This window comes from Diadema antillarum, unplaced genomic scaffold (genome assembly GCF_040938485.1).
Source record: "Diadema antillarum isolate AM-2024a unplaced genomic scaffold, OU_Dant_1.0 seq00000173_RagTag, whole genome shotgun sequence".
NCBI classification, from domain to species: domain Eukaryota; kingdom Metazoa; phylum Echinodermata; class Echinoidea; order Diadematoida; family Diadematidae; genus Diadema; species Diadema antillarum.
This window is the reverse complement of record NW_027271242.1, coordinates 494,547-517,219: the sequence shown is the minus strand read 5'-3', so window position 1 is coordinate 517,219 and position 22,673 is coordinate 494,547. Positions and strand designations below refer to the sequence as shown.

Here is a 22,673-nt window from a genome sequence, read left to right as displayed (position 1 = left end):
GCGGCATGAAATTTTCGCGAATTGCAGCCGACGGCCTTTTTTCGTAGCATGAAATTTTCGCGAACTGCCACTGGCGTTCAATGCATACAGTGTAAATAAGAACTTTCGAGTGCATTTTGTTTTCATGAATCTTTGGGCTCGCGAAATTCACAAAATTAAAATGCACGCGAACATTCCTTGTTTTACAGTAACTGTCTTTGCGGCACTGCAAATCATCAACCGTATCAGCTCTCTTTATAGCTGTGGTTTGAACCCAAAGCATCTTCTGGCATTAACATCGCAAAGCGAGATATAAATACTTTTAGGAAATCATTTTCAAGGTAACAGTAGTCTAACAAAATATCACTATCCTGGGAATCAATGAATACTTGACATGGCAACAATTCTTAGCACTCTTTTGACCTATCAAAGCAAATTAAGCATGCATTTTGAAAGATATCAACTGTCTACATGGATCTACAACCTCATTACTATCATCATATGTGCAGACATCACTAGCATTACATAAAAATGATGTACATAGTGCATACTACAAGTTCAAATCCACCAACATCCTTCTCAAAGCTAACCGTGTTGGTACAGTAGGTAAAAATCACTGCATATCTTAAACACTCACACGTACACACACAAAACACAACATCAATAATTTACACATTTTTTCACTCAATTTGTATAGTAACATAATAATGACAGTTCTAGCGCAAACAGTGTACATAACCTGAGACAGATCCCCACGTGAGGATCAGGATTCCGAGAAACCATAGACGACTCTTTGGCAAGGCATTTGGCTTCAAAACTCTCTACGTGTGTTGGCAAATGCTACATATACTTTATGGTGATGTTGATTACGAATTTTGATTGTCAACCAAAACGACAGAAACACACATACACGAAAATAGATTCCACATTAATTTATGTCACTGATGCAATTATACTCCTTCGAACACATTCATGTTTAAAGTCATATGGGTTCCAGTACCATTTTCTGCATGTTACTTTCCTCTCTCACACTGTTATGATACATACCGGTACTCTAAAAGCTGTTATTTTCGCGAGGGTTTAATTTTCACGAATTTCGCGAATCACTGTTGGGCCGCGAATTCAACATCATGCTCAAATGTAGCCACCTGATCTCGATCGCAATAAATCTACAGACAGGCATTAGTGCACTTACGATAGCCTGGGTGTCAAATCGTGAAAACAACATTTCATGAAAATGTCTGTGATCTCCTCATTCATGAAAATATCTGTATGTGAAAATAACAGCTTTTACAGTACCTTGTAATCTCGTCTAATGTAAAGCTACCTGCTCGTGACATGTACGAGAATAAAACCAGCTAAAATGATCAATTACCTGGGATATTTTTCTTGGTTCATTTTTAGATTTTTCAAGTGAGAACAGTGCTATGAATGAGCATCATAACTTCAGGGATATTGATGTGAACTCTCCTGAATACTTTTCTTTTTCAGCTAAATGTGTCCCATAATTCATCACCCTCAACCAAACTTTGGCACATACAGTCCAAGAACCCACAACTAAATCACACGACATTGTGCATGCCTACTTGCATCATGGACTGTGCTCACAACAACAAACACTTTCATCACATACAGTTAAAAGTTTACGATACTTCGAAAGAGCCATAATTCAAGATAAGATAAATTGGAATGAAATGTATCATGCACTTGACTGAGTAAAGTATTATCAAGACCCACTTTATGCTCACTTCGAACTCCATCCATGGAGACAATACATATATAGTTCTCCATTCACATCAGATCTCTTTCCGTAATATTTGTAATAATAAAATATTTGTGGTGAAAGGAAGGCCTTGCAAGCTAGATATAAACACAGAGATTTTAATTTTGTGTGTGAATGTGTGCCTCAAGAAGTACTGAGTCTTTCCCTAAAACACTGGACAATGATTACTTTCACTTTTCTGGTTTAATACTGTCACTGCACACACAGACACTACAAATATGCACTGAAAACAAGCTTGACTTGGGACATTACTCTTTTCTGGCACAGAGGGCACTTCAGAAGTTAAGCAGTGGACATGGTCAAACTAACAATTGAATACCTGATTATAAGAAAGACTCAGGTTCATGAGAGAGAATGAAAAGAAGGAGAAGAAAATATATATATAGCATCCTAATATTCTTGATTTGTAATTATGTGTATATTATGTACACAAATTGAAATGTAAAACAGTAATTTGAGTGATTATGTTCATTTGCATTACTTTGCAAAGGGTCCTCTGAAGACGATAACAAAAATTTGGACTTGGGCTGTTCTTACTTTCAAGTATTCAATTTATTCTTATGGTAGAAGGACTTTGACAGTAACTTCAGAGAGTCATTTACTTCAGTGTTTATCGATGTTTGCACTGCTCAAATGCTACTAGTATTTGAGCAAATATTTTACAGAATTCAAATTTCAGTGAAGTTTCTCCATTTGACTTCTGAAGGGAAAAAGGCAAGGTGTTTGTGAAACACCAGTTTTTTGGGTTAGTTATATATTACTTACCCCACAGACGTAACTGTCACCCTTATGCATTGTTAAAACAAGAATATCACACTACTGTAAGCACACACATGCTAAAATGGCTGTCAAATAAAGTACTGTCTAATGAAAATGCATATACATGTACATTCTTCTATAGCCTCTGAAACACTTGTAGCTGAACACACTGCTTACATTGATATAATACATATACTTCTATCCAATTAAAAAACTTTTGAAAATCTGAATATTGGTATTGATATAATAAATATATTATGTCCATTTTTCAGATAGATCACTCAGACTCATGCAACATTTCATCAAATGGTCATATCTTGTTTTGTTTTCACTTTTGGGGGATATATCATAAATAACTACACCATACAAACAAGCTGCTGTTGAAGTCACAAATACTTAACTGTGGCAAGCAAATCATAATGGCTTGAGTTCAGGGCATGACTACCATTGGGCAAGACATTTGTACACAATTTTAGCTACCACAAGCTAACCCTGATCTCCATGAGAAACATCAGTAGGCCCCCTTCGTAAAACTACAACTAAAGCAGCAAATGTACTGCAAACACACAAAAACAAAAAACAAAAACAACAACGCACCCTGTGCATAGCACACATTTCATTGTAGTTTCTCTGCATGCATAGGATTCAGGTGCTTGATGGGAGGGACCAAGTCGAGTGCGACCGAGAGATGGAATGTTGGCAGGGTGAGGAGGTTGGGGCTTGGACTCATGATATGATGGTGTGGGAGTAGTTCTTGGTGGCAAGACTGGGACCTGTGCCAATCTTGGACTCCAACTCGGCCTTTTGCGCCATCCTATCAAAGGTCCTGCGACAACCAGATAAACTGTCTGAATCAGTACCTACAGCGTAGAGACCATTTATTTACTGGGATTATCATGGACTACTCGTACATAAACAGTTTAAGAGTGAAACTTTATTTGTGAGAGTAATTTTTCCATGCCTGGCCAAGTAAGATATATGTTGCACGTTAGCTTTTGTTTTGTTTTTTAGATCAACATCTGTCAAAATATTAAGTATTTGTTTACACTGTATGTTGACAAACTTTTTTTGAAAAATTACAAGGACAAATTAAAGAAGGCAAGATATTTCTATCTTATTATCTTTTTGCTGTTATCACTCTGTGTGAACTGGACAAAAATCACATGATGAACTATTTTTGTATCTTTGTAATAAAACACGGTACACTGCAAAGCTTTAAGCTGACGATTTCTTCACAGTTTTAAAGCTTAATAGAAGAAAGGTCGGTGGTAAATTGGACTCACCTTGAGTACTGATTGCGTAATTGTTCTCGCAGTTTGGCTGAGTTCTGGGCCACGGCCCGCGAGCGGTCAATCTCTTGCTGCTTCTTGGCCACCACTTCTTGTATCTTCTGGTCTTTGTGTTTGATCTTCTGTTCCGTGTACCTTGCAAGCTGCTCTGCATCTTCAATCACCCTACACAGGGACAGACCCACAGAGTGGTTGTAAATGTAAAGTTCACAGTAATATTTAGCTTTAAAGTGTAAATCACACTGTCTCTCCAATAAAAGCACATCAATTTTGTCACTATAAATCCCACAAATTATCTGGCTCATGCCATGTTCATTTTGAAGAAAAGAATACTCAATAGTCATTCTGAAAATCCTCCAAATTTTCATTATCGAGAAGGCTAATATTTTCGAAGTGTTCATTTCAAACCATGCAGAGGCGCTACACGATAACAGATCACAAATTTTGTCATTGTGGCTATCATGCAAGTTTGCTCATGCCATCAATCTAGAACTGGCTGCTTCCAGACTTTACAGGCCATGGTATGATCTAGACAGCGTTTGTAATCAAACTGCCTGGATGATTTGCAAGGAGGGATACATACCTAGCAATACGCTCCTTGTGACTTTTTTCTTTGATGACCCGCTGCTCTTGAGCCTTCTGTGCTTTCTCCTGTACAGCCTTTTCTGCCTTAATCACTGCCTGATCTTGCACCTACGATAATATCAGCGACACACGACAAGACTTAAAATTATGGATAATTACAAATGCACATCCACTAGACGAATGGGGGGGGGGGGGGCATTTCATCAAGGGTTTGATCTGATATTTCTTCAGACAAATTTGCTCTCAATCAATCAAATGCAAGGATTTCAGTAGCTTGTAACAGTTTGTCAGAAAAAAAAAATAGCTGACAAAATGCTTGATGAAATGCCCCTGATATTTCAATGTGTTGTACCTTGAAAGCTAGACTTGCTTACCATTGTAGCAGCTCTGTACCATCTTAAATTGCCTTGAAAAAATGGAAACATAGTGCTTTTTTTAATGATATGAGATATGTGGAATGCAGAAAAGACATAAGCATTCTCTACATTTCATTATCAAAACCAAATAGATATGCAATTTCCTGAAATACAGTTGGCTGATAGACTAGCATTAAATCTATTTGTGGAAGCATGGTTTGCAGTCATAAGATGAACATGTTGTACATTAAATAGAGCCAAAAAAATCAATAGTGCACGGCTTTCTTGAAATGAAAGAGAGAGACAATAATCTTAAGACTTTATTTTCCAGAAGTTCTGCTAAAAGAAATGTCACCACGGTCAAAATGAAGTGAGCAGTTTATTGTGACAGCACTGTGGAGTAATGAATGAGATTTGAGGAGATTCCCAGTTCAAAACACATTCAGGGTGTACAATCTGGGGCAAGATATGTTTTACCCCCTATTGTCCCTCTTTATAACCAAGGTGTATGCATGCACATTATAGGTACCTGGTATTGGTAGGGCTTTCTGAGAGAATAGTGCTAACACTAAAGATACTACCTTGTGAAAAATATGGGCACAGCATCAGAATAAAGTTGGCCTTCATGGGAGATTAACAGTGTAAGAACATTAAGAAGAAGAACTTAGTTGCTAATTCCAGCTTGAAATCACAAATGAAGTACCGGTAACCACTATATTGATATATCAACGCCGTGGTCCAACTATTTAAAGCACACCCCATATGTTCATCTCAATTTTTCTTCCACACAAATGGAAGACCCAGCAAGTATTATGAGGATTTAAGGAGAAATTCATGACACAATGCCACATCTCCATGGTGGACCTACAAGAAGATATTGCACAAAAGCTAGTGAATCACTGAACATCTTCAGATGCCAATGAATGAGAGAACATGACACAGAGAGTCGGGATCTCTGCTGGTATGCTGGATAATGATAATGATAATGAATAACATTTATATAGCCCTTAATACTGATGTTTCTCAGCGCATCGATCCGGGAAAAAAAAGAAAAAAAAGAAGAAAAGAAGTATGACATTAAAATAAAATACAGCATTATGCAAATATACATATTATGGTATAACATGCAGCAGCAAAACAACATAATTAAAGTTGAGTAAACGGATAAGTTTTCAACAATGACTTGAACTTATCAACGTTATCAGCATTACGAATATGGAGAGGAAGTTTTACCTGAATATTCCACAGAGACGGGGAAATAACAGAAAAAGCATGATGCAGTCACTCACCACTGATCTCTGTTTGACGATGTCCTCCTTCCACTTCTCTATGTTGGTGTCAATCTCCTCCTTCACCTTGTGCGTCTTCTTCTGCTGCTTCTCCAGCTTCCGCCTGTTGGGATGAAGGGCGCCATCAGGTGACAGGTGGATGTGAGGGCCAGGTTTCAACAAACATGAATTTTCTGACTGTATTTAGGGACTAGCTTCCAATTACAAACAGTTGCACAATTTCTTCAACAGAAAATGATGAAAAATGGCATGTATAATGATCCATGAGAAAAGCTTACCTACCATCTTTTATAGCCATGGTAATGTCAAGAAGAACTGGATATCTATGATTCTGTGATCAAACTAATTTTTATCAAACCTGCTGGTGATTTTGAGCTACAATTTCTGCAACAAGAAAATAAGAAAAAAAAAACGAAGGAAAACTAAGCAGAGATTCATTTCATATCAAACTTGCCGGTGATTTTGAACATAATGGGATAATTCTTCATGGAGAAGGGTAAAAAATATTGAAGGCAGAGTTTCTGTTTCCTTACTTCGTCCACATCCAGTTTTTAATGGCAGATGCAAATTTCCACATGTGTTTCAAGATACTACAGTGGATATTTCTGAAGTAAATGAGTACAGAATGGAATTTCAGAATTCAGCCTTTCTTTCCCTTACTAATGACAAATGTGATCTTTTATAGATTCTTCCAGAATATGTTGTAGATTACCTAATCACACTTTTTCCTGAGAGCATCAGATAAAATTTTAATTTCCATTATTTGACGCGTTAACAAAAGGATCCTTTCGCTGGACAGTCCATTCACATGCCCACTATATCATGTCGCATATACTGCACAGCCCTAACTTTAGATCTTTTTTTTAAAAAGTCATCATATTTCTGTGTGTGTCCCTGATTCATGATATGTCTGTGATCTTCAGCTTAAAACAAACAAAAATCAACAGAGCAAAAGGCTGTGTTCACTTTGATTTCCTCAGTTGTCCTATCTCTCTCTCCCTCTCTTTTATTTTTTGATCTCTGATGTGCTCATAAAGAAAGCACAACCCTCAGTTGCAGTAATTCCTGACATATAATATGAAAAAGGGTGCCTTAAACATCCCTCAGATACCACAGGCAAGAAAAGAAAGTTGAATACATAATCACATACTAAAGCAGGACTTACTTGCTATTCCTGAGCTCTGTCTGTCGCTGAAGATGTTGCTTGCTGATAAGATCTTTGTGCTTGCTGTCTTTAACATCCAGACAGCTCCGCAGGTACTCGTTTTCTTCTCTGAAAGATAATGGATGATAATACAGTCACCACCTCTTTGGAAGATCTACACTCGTTCCTTGCGCCCTGATTTGATTAGGTAGGCATCTTCCATGGTCATCATACAACACGATACGCAAACACACCAAACAATGAAATGTCAGCACATGAATTTGTCTTGAATTTTGGTATCAATGGCCATATCATCAGAGCATATTAGCAAGTGACAGTCTAATATTATCATGTACACATGTACCATACACATTATGCACGCTACAAAAAATATAGAGATGGCACTTAGGTTTGGTACTGGCAGCTTAACCCATTGAGGATGGGCTGATTTTGCTACCACATGCACTTCCCATAGACACTTGCCTGAGTATACTCAGGACTTGTCTTCAACAGGTTAAATCTCACATTTCTGGGGTGATGATGTGTATGGCATGTTTTGCAGTCATTTCCAAAGACAAGACCATAACATCTTTCAATCTTGCAGCAACAGGGAACTTTTTCAAATACACTAATTTTCAATAACTTTTACTGAAATTAGAGCACAAATGATATATTGTAATTTTCCTTTGATAATGCTGCAAAGAAGACCAAACAAACCAAACCTTCAGAGAGCAACCAAAAGTAAACTCACTCAGTCTTCTTGTCGATGACCTTCTTCCTGGCTTCATGTTGCTTCATCAAATCTTTGTTTCGTTTCTGCAGCTCCTAAAGGACAGAATATTGATGAGTTTTCAAAATGCTGGTTAGTAAACAGATGAAGAAGGGTACTGTATACGTAGAATATTTCATGACATTTTTATTTTCGCTAATTTCGCGAGTCAGCTGCTATTCGCGAATTTAAAGACATGAAAATATCGACTCTGATTCCGATATGAATTTGACGTGCATGTATACATTTCTCCATTCAGTAATAAACTCCACGATCGTGAACCACTTGCGAAATTGTCGGGAAATCCCGATTCACAAAAATTTAGGCTTGCTAAATATATGGCATATACAGTAGTATGTTTGCTCACAACTGAACTTAACACTTAACACTGTTATTTCATACAATATTACAATGTATGCCCAGAGTAGAAATGCTGTGTTTGAGAGCACAACCTATACTGGACAGCTTGAGATGGCGGCTTTATCATGTCAATGGTAATGCTCATACATAACAGCCACTTTTATCGTCTCATAAATACATACCAATTCTGATTCTTGTGACATGACTAAATATGAAGGTTAATGTATCAATCCATCTCATGTACAATGCATGGAAATAAATCTAGTACTAAACACCAAAAGAACAATGAAAATATCCCAATGATCAATTACAAGCAATCTTGCACAGATAAGGATTCTGACACCATTACCGAACTCATTTACAGGTGTATCCCCACTATCCACGGATATGTATTTGTTTATGGGAAAATATATTTCACCATAAACAAATGAATAACTTCTGATTTCTAAATTGTAGTAACCCTACTCTTCACGTACATGTACATTTGTATGTACCACAGCTCTTGTGTGATGTTTTTGATGGAGTAATATTTTTTGTTCTTCTGTCTGTCTGTCTGTCTCTCTAACACACACACACACACACACACACACACACACATACACACATACACACACACATACACACGAACACATGAACACAAGAACTCACTTTCACTTCTTCGTGCTGTTTCTTTTCCCTCTTGGATTCTGCCAGATCCAGCGACAAGGTGATATGTTTCTCCACTGTTCTTCTGTATTCCTCATCTTTGTTCTGTTTCTCCTTAAACTGCATCTCCTGTGTGAAACACATGATACACAGCGACAAAATAATTCTGCTACTTTTAATATAAAGTAGACATGTACTGCAAGTCTAACCAATCAGTGAATTCATACCTTTGGAGGCACCGCACACATTAAAAAACAAAACAAAATCCTTGTTCCTACTATTTGGATGAAGACATTGCTGCAATCGAATAGTACCAGTCCGCTTGAAATAGCAATTATCTGAAAATAAAATCTTCATGCTTGAACAAGTGAGCTGATATCTCTTATCCAGGAAATACAAGCAAACAAAAAATAACAAGAATATCAATCATAATGGATTGTTCCTCACATCAACACAATACAATACAATATGGGTACTTATATAGCGCTCTTACAATGAGTGAACCTGTATCACAGCGCTTCACAGAAATATAATATCCACCTTACACTTGGGAGGTAGGAGAAAAAATCACAACAGACAAAGAAAAAAAAAATGTACATAATTAATCAATCAGTTATTGAAAAGGAAAGTCTTGAACAATTTCTGGAACACTGACTGAGACAGTGATTTTGAGGGAGCTGATTCCACAGGCATGGGGCAGCTGCGGATCTCTGCAGAGGTGCATAGTTGCACGTCATCAGCATAGCTATGGTACTGTATGCCCTCATGGTGTTTGATGATGTCAGCCATGAGTTGAGTATATAGACTGAAAAGTTGCGGGCCTAGTACAGAACCTTGAGGAACTCCGAAAGCGAGAGACATTGGTTCCGAAAGCTCATTGCAACCTTCAACCTGAAGCTGTGGTCGGAGGAGAGGTAAGAGGTGAACCAAGATTTCACACTCCCAAAGATGCCAAAGTGGCTTGTTAAGCGAGCCAGCAGAATATCATGGTCAACACAGTCGAATGCGGCAGACAGGTCTAAGAAGACAATGAAGGTAAAAAGTTTGTTGTCCAGTGCACTGAGGATGTCGTCTTGTACCTTCAAGAGAGCAGTCTCAATACTATGCCAACGTCGGTAAGCTGACTGGTTGTCAACATAGAGATCATTTGTATCCAGGTAGTTTGAGACTTGAGACAAAGCAGCTTTCTCAATTATCTTCGAAAGAAGATAATTGAGGTTTATTTCAAGATTTCAGCACTCTTATACACTTGCTCCCCTAGAGTTTATTAAAGTTTGTGAATTTCCTACATACGACACCGCGAATGACAACAAAATGCAAATTGGATTTGAAGATGTAATTTCATTGTTTCTTTTTTCCCACGAGCAGTTTTCAGCCATTAAACTTTCAATCAAACTAACTGGGTTTAGTTGTCACCTGTTTTGCTTTCTTGGTCTTCTCAACCTGCTGCCTGGCTTCAATCTGTTGAATCTGGGACAGAAATGAAACAAAATACATTGAGAATATTATCACTGCCACCACTGTAGAAAAAATTACTAACACCACAGCAAAAGACAATTTTGACACAGAAAACTTTCATCGGTTGGGGATGATGATATAACAGGAGGTTATGGCTCCTGTGGATCACAGCTCAGAGGGGCATTTCATGAAGCATTTTGTCTGACAAAGTTGTCTGACAAATTTGCTCTCAGCCAATCAGATGCAAAAATTTCAGTAGCTTGTAATAGTTTGTCAGAAAAATATCCCACCAAAATGCTTTATGAAATGCCCCACAGGCCTTCCCCCCCCCCCCCCCCCCACTTCTTTTCACAATATAGGAATATATAGGGTGTAGCATTTGCTCCCCCCCTTTTTTCACCCCGGAAGTGCCACCAGAAAAAAAAAACACAGAATGTGGTTAAGCTTTTGGAATCAGAAAGTTGCGCTGAAGACCTTTTTTTTTTTGGGGGGGGGGGGGGCTTGTTGGCTGATGAAACTCGGTCGGAAGTGGCAGCAGAAGTTGCGGATGAAGGCCTTTTTTCTTTTTTTCTTTTTGCTTGTCAGCTGATAAAAACCTAAAGTGGTACCAGAAAATGTATACAGTGGACTCCCATTATATCGAAGTCCTCGGGACCGGCAGTTTTCTTTCGTTATATCGGAATTTCGTTATAACCGAACAAATAAACAATAGAAATACATAGAGTGGATGACATTGCAGCCCAAATTTTTACTTCGTTATAATCGGAATTTCGTTAAAACTGTGTTCGCTATAACGGGAGTGCACTGTAGTGCCCCCCACCCCACTTTTCAAAATGTGGCACCGGCCATGATGATTCCAATGGATCGATGGCCTGGGTATGTCCCGATTTCCTGACTTGCCATCAATCGCAAAATATTCTCCTCTGCCTCATGAGCTAAATCTAAGGTGGTCTTACTTTTCGAACAAAAGAGACCGGAGAGGAGGACAACTCTACCTTGAGGAGGTCCATCTGAGAGGACAGGAGTTGGTGCTTCTTGTCCTTGTGCTTGATGGCTAGCTCCACCTCCTTCAACTTCTCCAGCTCCTCTTTCTCCCGCTGCTTCTGCATCTGCTCCTACATATAAAAGGAGATGCAACAAGATGATGAAACATCGACGAGATGAAACAAGGACACAACAAATCCCAACACCTTCACTTTCCATATCGAGAGGCAAACATTCTACAAAAGTTGAAATTTTCGCAATGTTGAAATTTGCGCACAATTCACACAACCAGATACTAGCACAAAAAATGAAAGCACATGAATATTTTTGCTTGTCATACTATGTTCCAGTAGTTGATGTCTTGATTCCGTGGAATTAAAAACAAGTGAAACCCATCTTACCTGGCTGAGGGCAGAAATTATTTGTGCGAAAATATCCACGTTTACAGTATTTGGAAAAGGTTTGCATGAATGTGACAAAACATAGAAATGACAAATGTAAATGAGTTGATATTTGGTACCACGTGATGGAGCTGTATCTGTTAATGGTGGGCATGAAGAGGTGTAACAGAGACATGGCAACTGTGCAGGTCTTAATTTTTCATACAGAGTGGTCCTGTATTTCCTTGCTGTCAGCATTGAAGAGGAAACGAACACACGTAAAACAGATGAGAATAGGTGTAAATAATTATATGTGAAACACACCCATCATGCATTTGCTAAATGAGGACTATGAACATGAGCAAAAGACCCAATGTCATTGAAACAAATAAAAACACTAGATGTTGTTATTACATGCACTTATGGGCACTGACACATTTCAGCTTTGCTTTTTGACAGGGAAACTTAATCTCAATGAAAAAGATTCCTTAGATGTAAACTTGTGTTACACAGTATTCACATGACAATCAAACTATAAATTCATCTCAAATGATGCATATGGACATGGCAATATGCCTGCCTTCATCTTATCACTGTCTACATCATTTACAGCATAAGAGGTTCAACTCATTTGCTTTGAATGTGAAAATTTCTAATTTGTGTATTGTTTGACTTGTGTCATGATTTATTCATCAATTTGTTCACTCACAGGCTTGTTGTTGTTGTATTCCTCTTTTCAATTGATTACGGACAACTCAAATTATCCTATGAAATCATTACGCTATCAAAAATTATGGCATCACAAATAACAATCAAAGTCGGTCCATGCATGTTGCGATTTAATTATCCATAATTACACATACAAAAGAAGAAGACAGTGCTAGAGACAAATCAAGGTCAGAGTGTCTTTAACATTGTCTGGGCTGCAAAACGCTCATCCATTCAAACATCTTTTAATGCAAAGTAACGTGGTTACTATCTCTCATTTTACTGCTTTTCTGATAGAACTCTTACCCTCTTTCGTTCCCTTTCCCGATCCCGTTCCACCACTCGCTTCCTCCTCTGGAGCTCATTCTCCAGCTTCACCCTTTCTTCGTTCTGTCTCTCCTCATCCCAGATCCGTCTCGCCATCTGCTGGGTCTTCAAGTCTTCCTTCTCCTGCTCCCGCTTGAGCATCATGCAGTCCAAAATTTTCTGATCCTTACGGGTTGCAAATAAGTATAGAAAACAGAAATCAAAATTAGAAACAAACCAAAACACACATGTGGATCAAGTGAATGAAACGATACTAGTAACTACAGTATTGACTTTGACCCCCTCCCCCTCCCCCTCCCCCTCCCCCTCCCCCTCTCCCCTCTCAAAACAATCCTACGCAACTTCATGAAGACAGTGGCTGTACACCCTTTTGGTAAATTAATGGATGGCATAAACTATACACTGATCTTACCATGTTGTTTATCAAGAACTGTAATTCAAGCATCCAGTATTTTCAAGATATGTTGTATAACTTTTTGAAATATGACCAAATTTCCTAGAAAATCTGTGCACATGTCTCTATCATCATAACTGCATGTGTGCTATGGACGGCATGCCAGTATGTGCATGTTTACCTATATTCCAGAAGTTGATAGCCTGACAAATTCAGAATGGATTGAGAAAGTCCAGGTTGATAATATAGAAAGTGTCAAACTATGAAAGACAGCGTGTGTAGTCAGCTTATGTTCTTAAATCCTGTGAATAGGTCTGTTGAGGGAAAAACTGCTAATCTGCAATCCCAGAAGATTATAGCTCACTCATACACGAGCTACAAAATTTAGTGCTTTGCATGTTTTTATGCAGGCATGTCTAGCAAAGCAGTCAATCGCCATAGACCTTCTATGTGAAACTTGAGTGGGACCTAGTGAGCCAGATTTGGCAAATGCAATCTGTCTTGACACTTTTTCCTGTGTGGGGAAAATTGTGTATTCTACTACTGAGAGGAATTGCTAGAACTGTTAATACACATTTCTACTGATAACCCTATCAACAGATCTGTTTCTGTTCAACCATTGCCATTTCCTTCTAGTGGAAGTGGTCTCAAGGTGGTAACTGCCTGTTTCTACAGAACTGGTGATGATTTCTTCCATTTCCAGCACTGAGATACAGAATGATATCTTTTGTACTATTGGGTTCCTTTTTCATGCAGGATGATGGTGAATGCAGCCTTATGTCGCCTCAAACAAACAAAAACAAACAAGCAAATAGAAATTTTAAAAAAAATCGAGAAAGGGCTCCTGTTGTGACACACATAGATATCGTCTACCCCTTCTGTCTATTTCTAGGGGCAATGCATACAATGTGTCCAAAAGTTTGACAATACCATGGCCTCCACTATACATCATACATTTGTTCGCCTTACAAATGTACATTCAACCTCAGAGTACACCTGAATACATGCACAATCCCACCATGCTTGAGCGCCCTTACTTCCTCTCTCTCTCTCTCTCATGGCAAGCCTCTCTATTGTGAGTCTCAGTATTATATGATTACAGTGTCTCCGATCCACTGGTGTGTGATCCGATTGTTAGTGCATAATATTTGCCAAGACGACTAGCCAAGGCTAGTCATGATTCAGAAACTTTCTGCATGACTATCTAACAAAACTGATAGGTAAACATGCGACCAACACACATTCCTGGTTTCACTCAGCAAGAGAAGCAGTATTTATCCTTCATGTGCAATATCAGTACAGCCTTATATTCTTTCCTTGCTACAGGTCTTAGTAGTTTCCAAAGACTGCCAAGACAATTGAGCAACCCATGGGACTGGTTCTGAAATGTTCGCACTGTTTGCTGCAGATTGTTTGGACACAAAAACATGTACTTTCAGGTTGTCAAAAGGAGTACACCTACTGTACCTAGTATTACATGGGTACGCGGTCATGAAAGAGACCTAGAGAAGGTGGAATCACCCCAAGGGGGTGGAGAGAGGGCTCCCTAAATGTGGGTTTGACTCCAGTGACTGACTAGTGAAATGATGATATTGTGCATCAGCATTTTAAGTACCAAACATAGCAGGAAAACATCCGTGCACCACAAAACGAACAAAAAGTCGCACCCTTTGATTTTAAGTGAGGACTCAAAAAAGGTGAAATGGGTCAACCAAGTCAATATTAAGTTTTTCATATTATCTGAAACAGTTATCCTTCTTCTACATCATTTTTAAGTTTGGGATCATAAAATGATTGGGAAAGTGCATTTTCAGCAGTTTTTCTACAACCCCCTTTTTTTTTGTAAAGTAGTGACATCAAGATCAGGTATGTCTTAGAGGCCCCTTTTCATTTCTTTATAATCCTTTGCACACTCTTCACTTTCAAGTCTGATAACTTTTGAAGGGATAATGCTACTGCTTTGAAAGTTGGCAGTAATCATGTACAGAATGTGTTGATAGAGCATGCTTAATTTCAACTTGATCTGATAATTCCTTCATTGTTGTTGCTCCAGTGGTTTGTGCTCTGTTTTTTGTCCCATTCATCGCACAGTTAGCACGGTTTGGTAAAGATTAAGCGCTTGAATAGACAGATAGACCCTGTACTTCAGAGCCTCTTTTCTCGGTCCACACTTTTCCAGAGTGTGCTCTTTCTTTCCAATATTTAGATAGGTTAGGAGAGTTCATTTCAATTGAACTATACATCACTGTAAAGCTTAGAGTCTGCTCTTTCAGAATCTGCCCTTCACTAAAAATCCATGTCTGGCGACTTTTGTGTGTTTTGTGGTGCAGGGTCACACATATTATGTGAAAAACAAACAACATCCAAACTATTGGTATTGATTTTAAAAATCTATTAAAACCAAGGCCTAATATTTGTGTTATTACTGCTATGTCTGGTATTGGAAACCTAATGCCTACATGGTTCTGGTTCTGAAATCACCATAGCCTATACAAAGTGCCAACCTGATTCTAGAGGGCAATGGGTTAAAACAGAGTTTTACATAAGTATGATCGCTGCAGTCTCTGGTATGTTCATCTTTTTAACTTTTAATAATAACAGACTGTGGCTACTTGTATAGCGCACAGGTCCACCTTTCAGTGCTCATGGCGCTTCAAAAATGAGAAGACAGATATATACATGCATGTATACATACATGTTCAAACATGTCAACAAAGAAGAAAATGGCAAACACATCCATTTGATTTTTCTATAAACAAAGTCATTAATGAGTTCATTGGTGATCAACAAACTTAAAAAAAAAACAGTGATTAGTCGATCTTTGATCAATAAACCTTCAGTGAGGCATATCTATGCATTGCTGTATTCTCACCCTTTCTGGAAGAGTGGATGCACTGTACGGTCTGGGCCTTGAGGATGAACGAGACGGTCGCTCGCTGCCCCTCTGGCTCAGCGGCGTGCGGCAGGAGCTGCGGAAGCTTGAGTTACCGGAGGCCGAGGCCGACTGAGGGCGCACTCTCGACGTCGGTGGCATGGAGGCTGATCGCTTCACTAACCGCGGAGGGAGCCCGTTGAGGTTCCTGCTCCCCGACGATGAGGTCGTCCTCGTGGTGGACGTCCTCGAGGACGATGAGGTGGTCGACGTCTTGGAGGGAGTCGACACCCTGCCAGCCGATGACTGTGGCGATGGCCGAGGACTTGCCCCAGGTCGTCGGTTGGAATTAGCCTGGCCAGATTTGGGTATGATGACTTTGCTGGCATCTACACATTGCAAAGTTCAAATGAACATGTATGCATATAGGTTTGCATTATAATAATGACAATCCTGAGTACCTGGTAAAAGGGAGAATCATCTTCAACATACTTATCAGCTAATATAATAAGCTACTCTTACACTGGCCACATCTGACAAAGAAAAATAAAATATGTGAATGAAATGGTGCCTTTGAATCTGTTCGCTTTCATTGTATCAAGATGAACAAAAAGTTGCCAGACAAAATTCTGCAGCTCAGGTCAAATTTTGAAAGTCTTAGAAAAGAAAGGGAATATTAATCAGAGGGGTGAAGGTTGAGATGTGAATTTTCTTCAGTTTGTCTCCCTCTACAAAAGAAATTTGTAGGATCACAACTGCTGATCCAAAATTTAACAAACATGTCGGAAAAAAGGAATCATGGGATTTGAATCTGTCGTCTACTGAAAAAAGAAAGCCTCAGCTTTGAAATGATGCAGAACCCATCAAAACTGCACGTCCCAACCATCTGAAATATGCAAGAGATAGCTTCAATTCTGGGACCTTTCCTTCCTATATAGAGAGAGGGCTTTGGAGTTTAACCCATTGAGGACTAGTCCCGAGTATACTCGGGCAAGTGTCTATGGGAAATGTGTGTTGTAGCAAAATCAGCCCATCCTCAACGGGCTATGAGGCTATTGAAGCACACTATGTTTACTCACACACACACACACACACACATACACACAAAGAATATAATCTTAAACCGATATTGTAACAGCCATGAAGAAAGAATTCAAGCCCCCTGCAACAAACATACCAGGTACTGCAAAATCTACCTTTGACATTGCGCCCTGAGTTTCGCTCTGGCGGTTTGTTCCATCCCTGGAATAGCAGCTTGGTTGGGTCAATGACCTCAATCTTCTCATCACCACCATCCTCCTGAATAATCTCCTCCCTGGCACGGCGACACATGTACAGCTTCCCTGGACAAAAACAAAAACAAAAACAAAAGACTTATAGTAGCCATACACATCTAGCATAACTCAAACTTCACTGACACAAGGGAGGTTTTAATCAAATCCATCTTTTGAATCTAGTACATGATCTAAAACAAGGCATATGATTAAAATGCATGTGTCAGCACAAGTTCATCATTGGCTGTCTCTTGATGTACGTAATATGCCATGCGCAACTGAAGTGTCAAAATTTGCTTTATAATCTATGGAATGAATTTCAACTAATACCCCTTTTATACTGGCCCCCCCCCTCGACATTTTGTGCGATTACTCGGCAACGCGCATTGCTTTCACCGCGACGCTCTATGACTTTTTTGTTTTGAGTTTCCCGTACATTTTGACACCAAATTTGTGACGCCCGGGGGTATGGTTCTGATGTTATGTAACGTTTTGTACGTGCACATCGGACTGAAAATGGCTCCAAAATGTGATTTTGTGTACAAAGTGAATGCAAATTGATATTTTTCACATGGTTCATATAAATGTGCTTATTTTTACTCTCAATGGCTGAAATCAATTTGTTTTAGCAGTATTGTTCTTCAAAAACGTCTGACATACAATTTTGCTGAAAAAAAAAGACAAAAACAAAAGGTCAAAAAACAAGGAAATACATAAGAAATTCATAAAACAATAAAATATATAAGAAATTAATTTTGATACCGAATTTTTTTTCAAGTACATTTGCTAAGAATGCCACAAAGAGTATTTGGACCAAAAATTTGCACTTTTGGAACTTTATTTACTGATTTATAGCAAAAAGTCTGATTTTTGCATAAATTAGCATAATCAATTGATATAAAATAAAAGGAGACTATTTTGAAAAATCTAATTATGTGATCTTGTAGATTACATCGCACACTACCATTGTGCAAATTTTCGCGGTGATCGCGCAATCCACGGCCGAGATCTCAAGGGGAGGGGCCATTTAGGGCCCCCCCCCCCCCAGTCTTTCCAGCTACCAAAATAGCTCAGTCTTTGTAGGGTTAAGTTAGTCCGCTCTCGGGAGGTACTTGAGGTACGCTTCAGTCCCGAGCTAAGATCACTATAAAAGGTACTCAATTCATTGACCCATAACCAGAAAGCATGTACAGCTCTTCTGGGTTACCAACACATAAGTACTACTGCTGTACTGTTGCCACCAATTCGCTGTGTACTAATCATCGCATGCACTATATAGGGTATGTAAACTACATGTGTACAGTGTAGTATTCTATGCTGTACACGGTTCACAACTGGGTAAGACTCTTGAACTCTTGAACATGGCAAATGACATGACTAACCTGTGGGAAGTAATAAGTGGCAAAGGTACATACATTATACACTGATGACTGGTTGAATTTTGTGCGTAATGCATAACAACGGATTGTTCTGAATTTGTACTCTTAAGTAAGCATGCATACTGCCACTGAATTTGTGGGAAGCACAGCAGGCTGGGGGGGGGGGGCGATAGGTTACTATGACAAATACTTTGGTCTCACACGTAACTTGCGTGGTTGCAAATTGCAGTATGAAAAAAATTTAGCCCAAGCTAAAGTTATCTCGCTTCAGAAGGGTGCTAAAGTTGAGCGCAGTATCAAAGGGGTATTATTTTGTGAATTTCTGCTTAAAGATCATCTTTCAGGCAGACTTTTTGACTGCTCAAGATTACAATTTACATACCAGATACTCATAAGAAATGGTTCAATTTCAGTTGACAAGGTCAACAGCTTATAGAACATGATGAAAGTCTAGTATGATGCAAGAAATGTTAACACAGTCCTACTGCCTGTGCCACATCTTCTTTGTCCACTAATTTTTCCAAATCTGGTTGCACCAAAAAACAAAACAAAAAATCAAATTTGACACACAAAAACTCTCCCTTTCTGGTGACCACAAATATTTTTTTTTCATTGTTTAGCTTTCTTCCTGGTCTGAATATTTCATTCCATTTTCTAAATTGCTGACAGTCTTCTTGCAAAACTGTACATTCAAGATTTAGTCTCCCACTGATGATTTGACATTATTGCTGGGTGTTTCTCCCTTTCAGGCTACTTTTAAAAAGGCATTGTTTACCATTTGCAGATGAAACAAAAACCCAGCTTTAATGATTCAAAGTAGTTCTAAAATGTGAGTTAGGGGTAGAAATAACCAGTGTAAACAAGTTAATCAGTATACATTTAATCAATGTTAAGTACTGTTAAATATACAAAATGTGAACAAGAGTTAAAACGGAAGTGTTTCCAGACTATTAAAATTGTCTACAGTTACGGCTTATTGAGAAAATAGTGATATCTCCTTTATATTTCAGGCTTTATTGCAAAATGTTTATATGGTAGGATGTTTTGTGATACAACTGACCTACACATATGCATGAAATGTGATAATTCGAACATTTTTAAAAATCATTGCTCCCAATGGTAAACAGTACCTTCAAGCTTTATTCCACTAAAGACCACCTATGCTTTATCAGAGAGTGAGGTACTATCATCTATCATGACAGAATAAGTATGTGAATGCTGCAACATGCTGACTTACTCAGTCTCTGTCTTTCATGGGCATCATACAGCTTTCTGGAAGTTTCACCCGGCTGATGACCCGCTGCTAGGAGCTCCTCCTCGAAGTCAGATTCCGGCTTACTCAAGAGCTCAATGGGCTGAGGACAGAGCAGTCAATATTCTTCACTTTGCATATGAATACATTAATATACATTCTGCAGATCAAGATTCAATGCAGCGCAAAAATCATGCAACATACTGAGCAAATTTATGCATACAAGGATAACCATGATGTAGGATTCACTTTCTTGTGATTTTTCTCGTTTCTGTTTTTATTTTCAAATTTTTTGAAAGAAGAAAAGTGGAGGTTGCTGCAGCCCATTCCCCAGTTCCACAGACCCGTCTTTTAAATCTTTCATCCTTTGATCTCTGTAAAATCCTTTGTGAATTTATCCTTCAGCATGCCTGTGTAGCTTTTCACAGGTACCTAGTCATTTGAAGTGGTCTTCCATCAATGACCTATTAGACATGTGCCCCCCCCCCAAAAAAAAAGATACAAACAAACAATTATGTTGATATCTATGACATTTCTATCATATCTTCCTCCACAACATATAACACGTATATAAATAATCCAAGAATATTTTGTAGTCATTTCGTTTTACACATTCTCTTGACACCAAGTCTACACTGGAATTATAAACAGTTGGGATTCCACATTGCTTAACAGAGTCAACACTACATTAACACAATGACACATTTCATCGCATTTTATACACTCCTCCCTTTGTACTGGAACATCAATCCCTTCTCCACATTCCTAAAGTTAATACAAAGTTTTATGGTGACAGGTCTTTTTCAGTTGCTGCCCCAAGATTGTGAACTCACTACCACAACATATCCGTCAGTCGTCTTCACTGGTCTCATTCAAATCTTCTTTAAAGACTTTTCTATTTGTGAATTAATTTTTTTTTTTTCTTTGTACATGTGAGTGTATATTGAAAGTAAATTGTTAATTATAATATGTTTCGTGATGAGATTGTAAAGCGCATGGGGAACATTCATTTGTTATATGTGCTATAAAAATTTCATTATTATATTATCATTATTACTGTATCATACTGTGGTGTACCTGAATTTTCATGCGGGCACAGGCTCGTAGTGACCGTGGGCTGCTGAGGATGTAGGGGCAGTCCTCTGCAGCAACACTCTCAAAGTTGTAGAGGTCAATCTTCTTCTCCAGGAGGGATGACCTCCATTCCTCCACAGGTATGTCGGCATTGCTGGAGGAGTTCAGGATCCCCCGGTGATCCATCACTGGGATGGTCTCTTGTTGGGGAACACAAGCTCAACCTTCTGCAACTGGAAAGGTGCAATGATAAAAACCAAGGATCAGAAACCCAGTACTTATTTTGTCCAATGTAATAATATATTTACACCTAGTCTACTATAGAACAAGACAGGGTCAGATAATTATGTAATATCATTGTCATTGACCATGCATTGTCACGATTGTAAGTCCCGGGTCCCTCTGCTGAGCTGAGGAGGTGCTTTCAGCTACATCAGTTGATAGTTGAGTACAAACACAATTATGCAATTAAATTCTGAGGGTTTTCTCCCCACTGACATCCCTACATCAACTTCAAGATCATGTTTGCAACATGCAAATGTCTGAAATTGAACGGAACTGAAACTGTAGTGAAATATCACTATATGCTCACATGAAAAGGTATGTGTGGGACTACATTAAACTGCAGTTAGTGTATGTTTACATGTGCATAACACGAATCAGATGGCCGATATTGATGCGCGGCGATGGTAGGCAGACGTAGCAGGTTGCGACATATTTAGAAAACTCGGCCAGATAAGCTCTAAAATGAGCAGGTATTCAAATAGTGACTTACTCTGGATACTGAAGTCCGTTTGAAACCATACAGTGCAAGGTGCACGGAGTTACTGCCAGCTAAACCGATGACGTAATTTCACAAAATACCAATACACAGATATGGGTACGCGTATACGTCCGATAAAAAAAATGCATTCCGTCGATGCGCAGGTGTACGTGTCAGCCTGCAGAGAATCGTTGCTGGAAGCGAAGGCGACGCCAGTCAAAGCGTACTGTCACCACATACCACACGCATAAATATTCCTGCTTGTGGAAAGTCAGTAGTGAACGGATCCTTAGTGCTGAGCTTCTGCTGGATTCCCTGCAAGATAAATTTCATACATAATAGAGAGATGATGTATTCTGAATCCTGCAATTCCAAACTCTTTCCACAAACAAACACCTGTATCACCCTCATAAAGCTATGTTAAAGTTATACACGTATGTTTTATACACGATGGGACAGGAATAATAACACCTGGTAATTTAACCTTCATTTTTCCTTTTTGGGGGTTTCATGTACGCCCTAAGAAATGCCTGTTGTCGTATAGTGTTGTGCTGTATGTTTACTACACTGGACAGCAAAAGAAAGTACCCATTTCTGTCAAAGGCCGCACACAAAAATTCACCCTCTACAAATAAACAATTTTTGTACACAGGTGTGCTACAATGCCCCTTACTAATCACATGCACATAAGCAAGTGAATGTCTTCACAACAAAGAAGAACTTGATATGCACATCATCTTGGTCACTAAATCAAAAGTCCCACACAAAAGCACTTTCCACCACACAAAAATGGCCACTGAATGGACAACATTTTTAAACAACCAATATGTCAAAGTGAACACATATGTGA

The 22,673-nt window shown here is 38.8% G+C and overlaps 1 protein-coding gene across 1 annotated transcript; it reads right to left on the bottom strand.

Annotated features, from left to right (window-relative positions):
• Positions 1-2,535: 2,535 nt before the first annotated feature.
• LOC139728326 (uncharacterized) lies at positions 2,536-21,907 on the bottom strand. The gene is made up of 15 exons (XM_071639272.1): positions 21,836-21,907; positions 21,064-21,293; positions 19,972-20,089; positions 17,275-17,424; positions 16,082-16,473; positions 12,795-12,980; positions 11,412-11,531; positions 10,375-10,428; positions 8,962-9,087; positions 7,936-8,009; positions 7,206-7,313; positions 6,041-6,143; positions 4,394-4,503; positions 3,805-3,975; positions 2,536-3,347 (listed from the first exon to the last, which is right to left on the bottom strand). The coding sequence occupies exons 2-15, from the start codon at positions 21,244-21,246 to the stop codon at positions 3,248-3,250; spliced, it is 1,995 nt and encodes a 664-aa protein (XP_071495373.1). The 5' UTR covers positions 21,247-21,293; positions 21,836-21,907; the 3' UTR covers positions 2,536-3,247.
• Between the last annotated feature and the right edge of the window lie 766 nt (positions 21,908-22,673).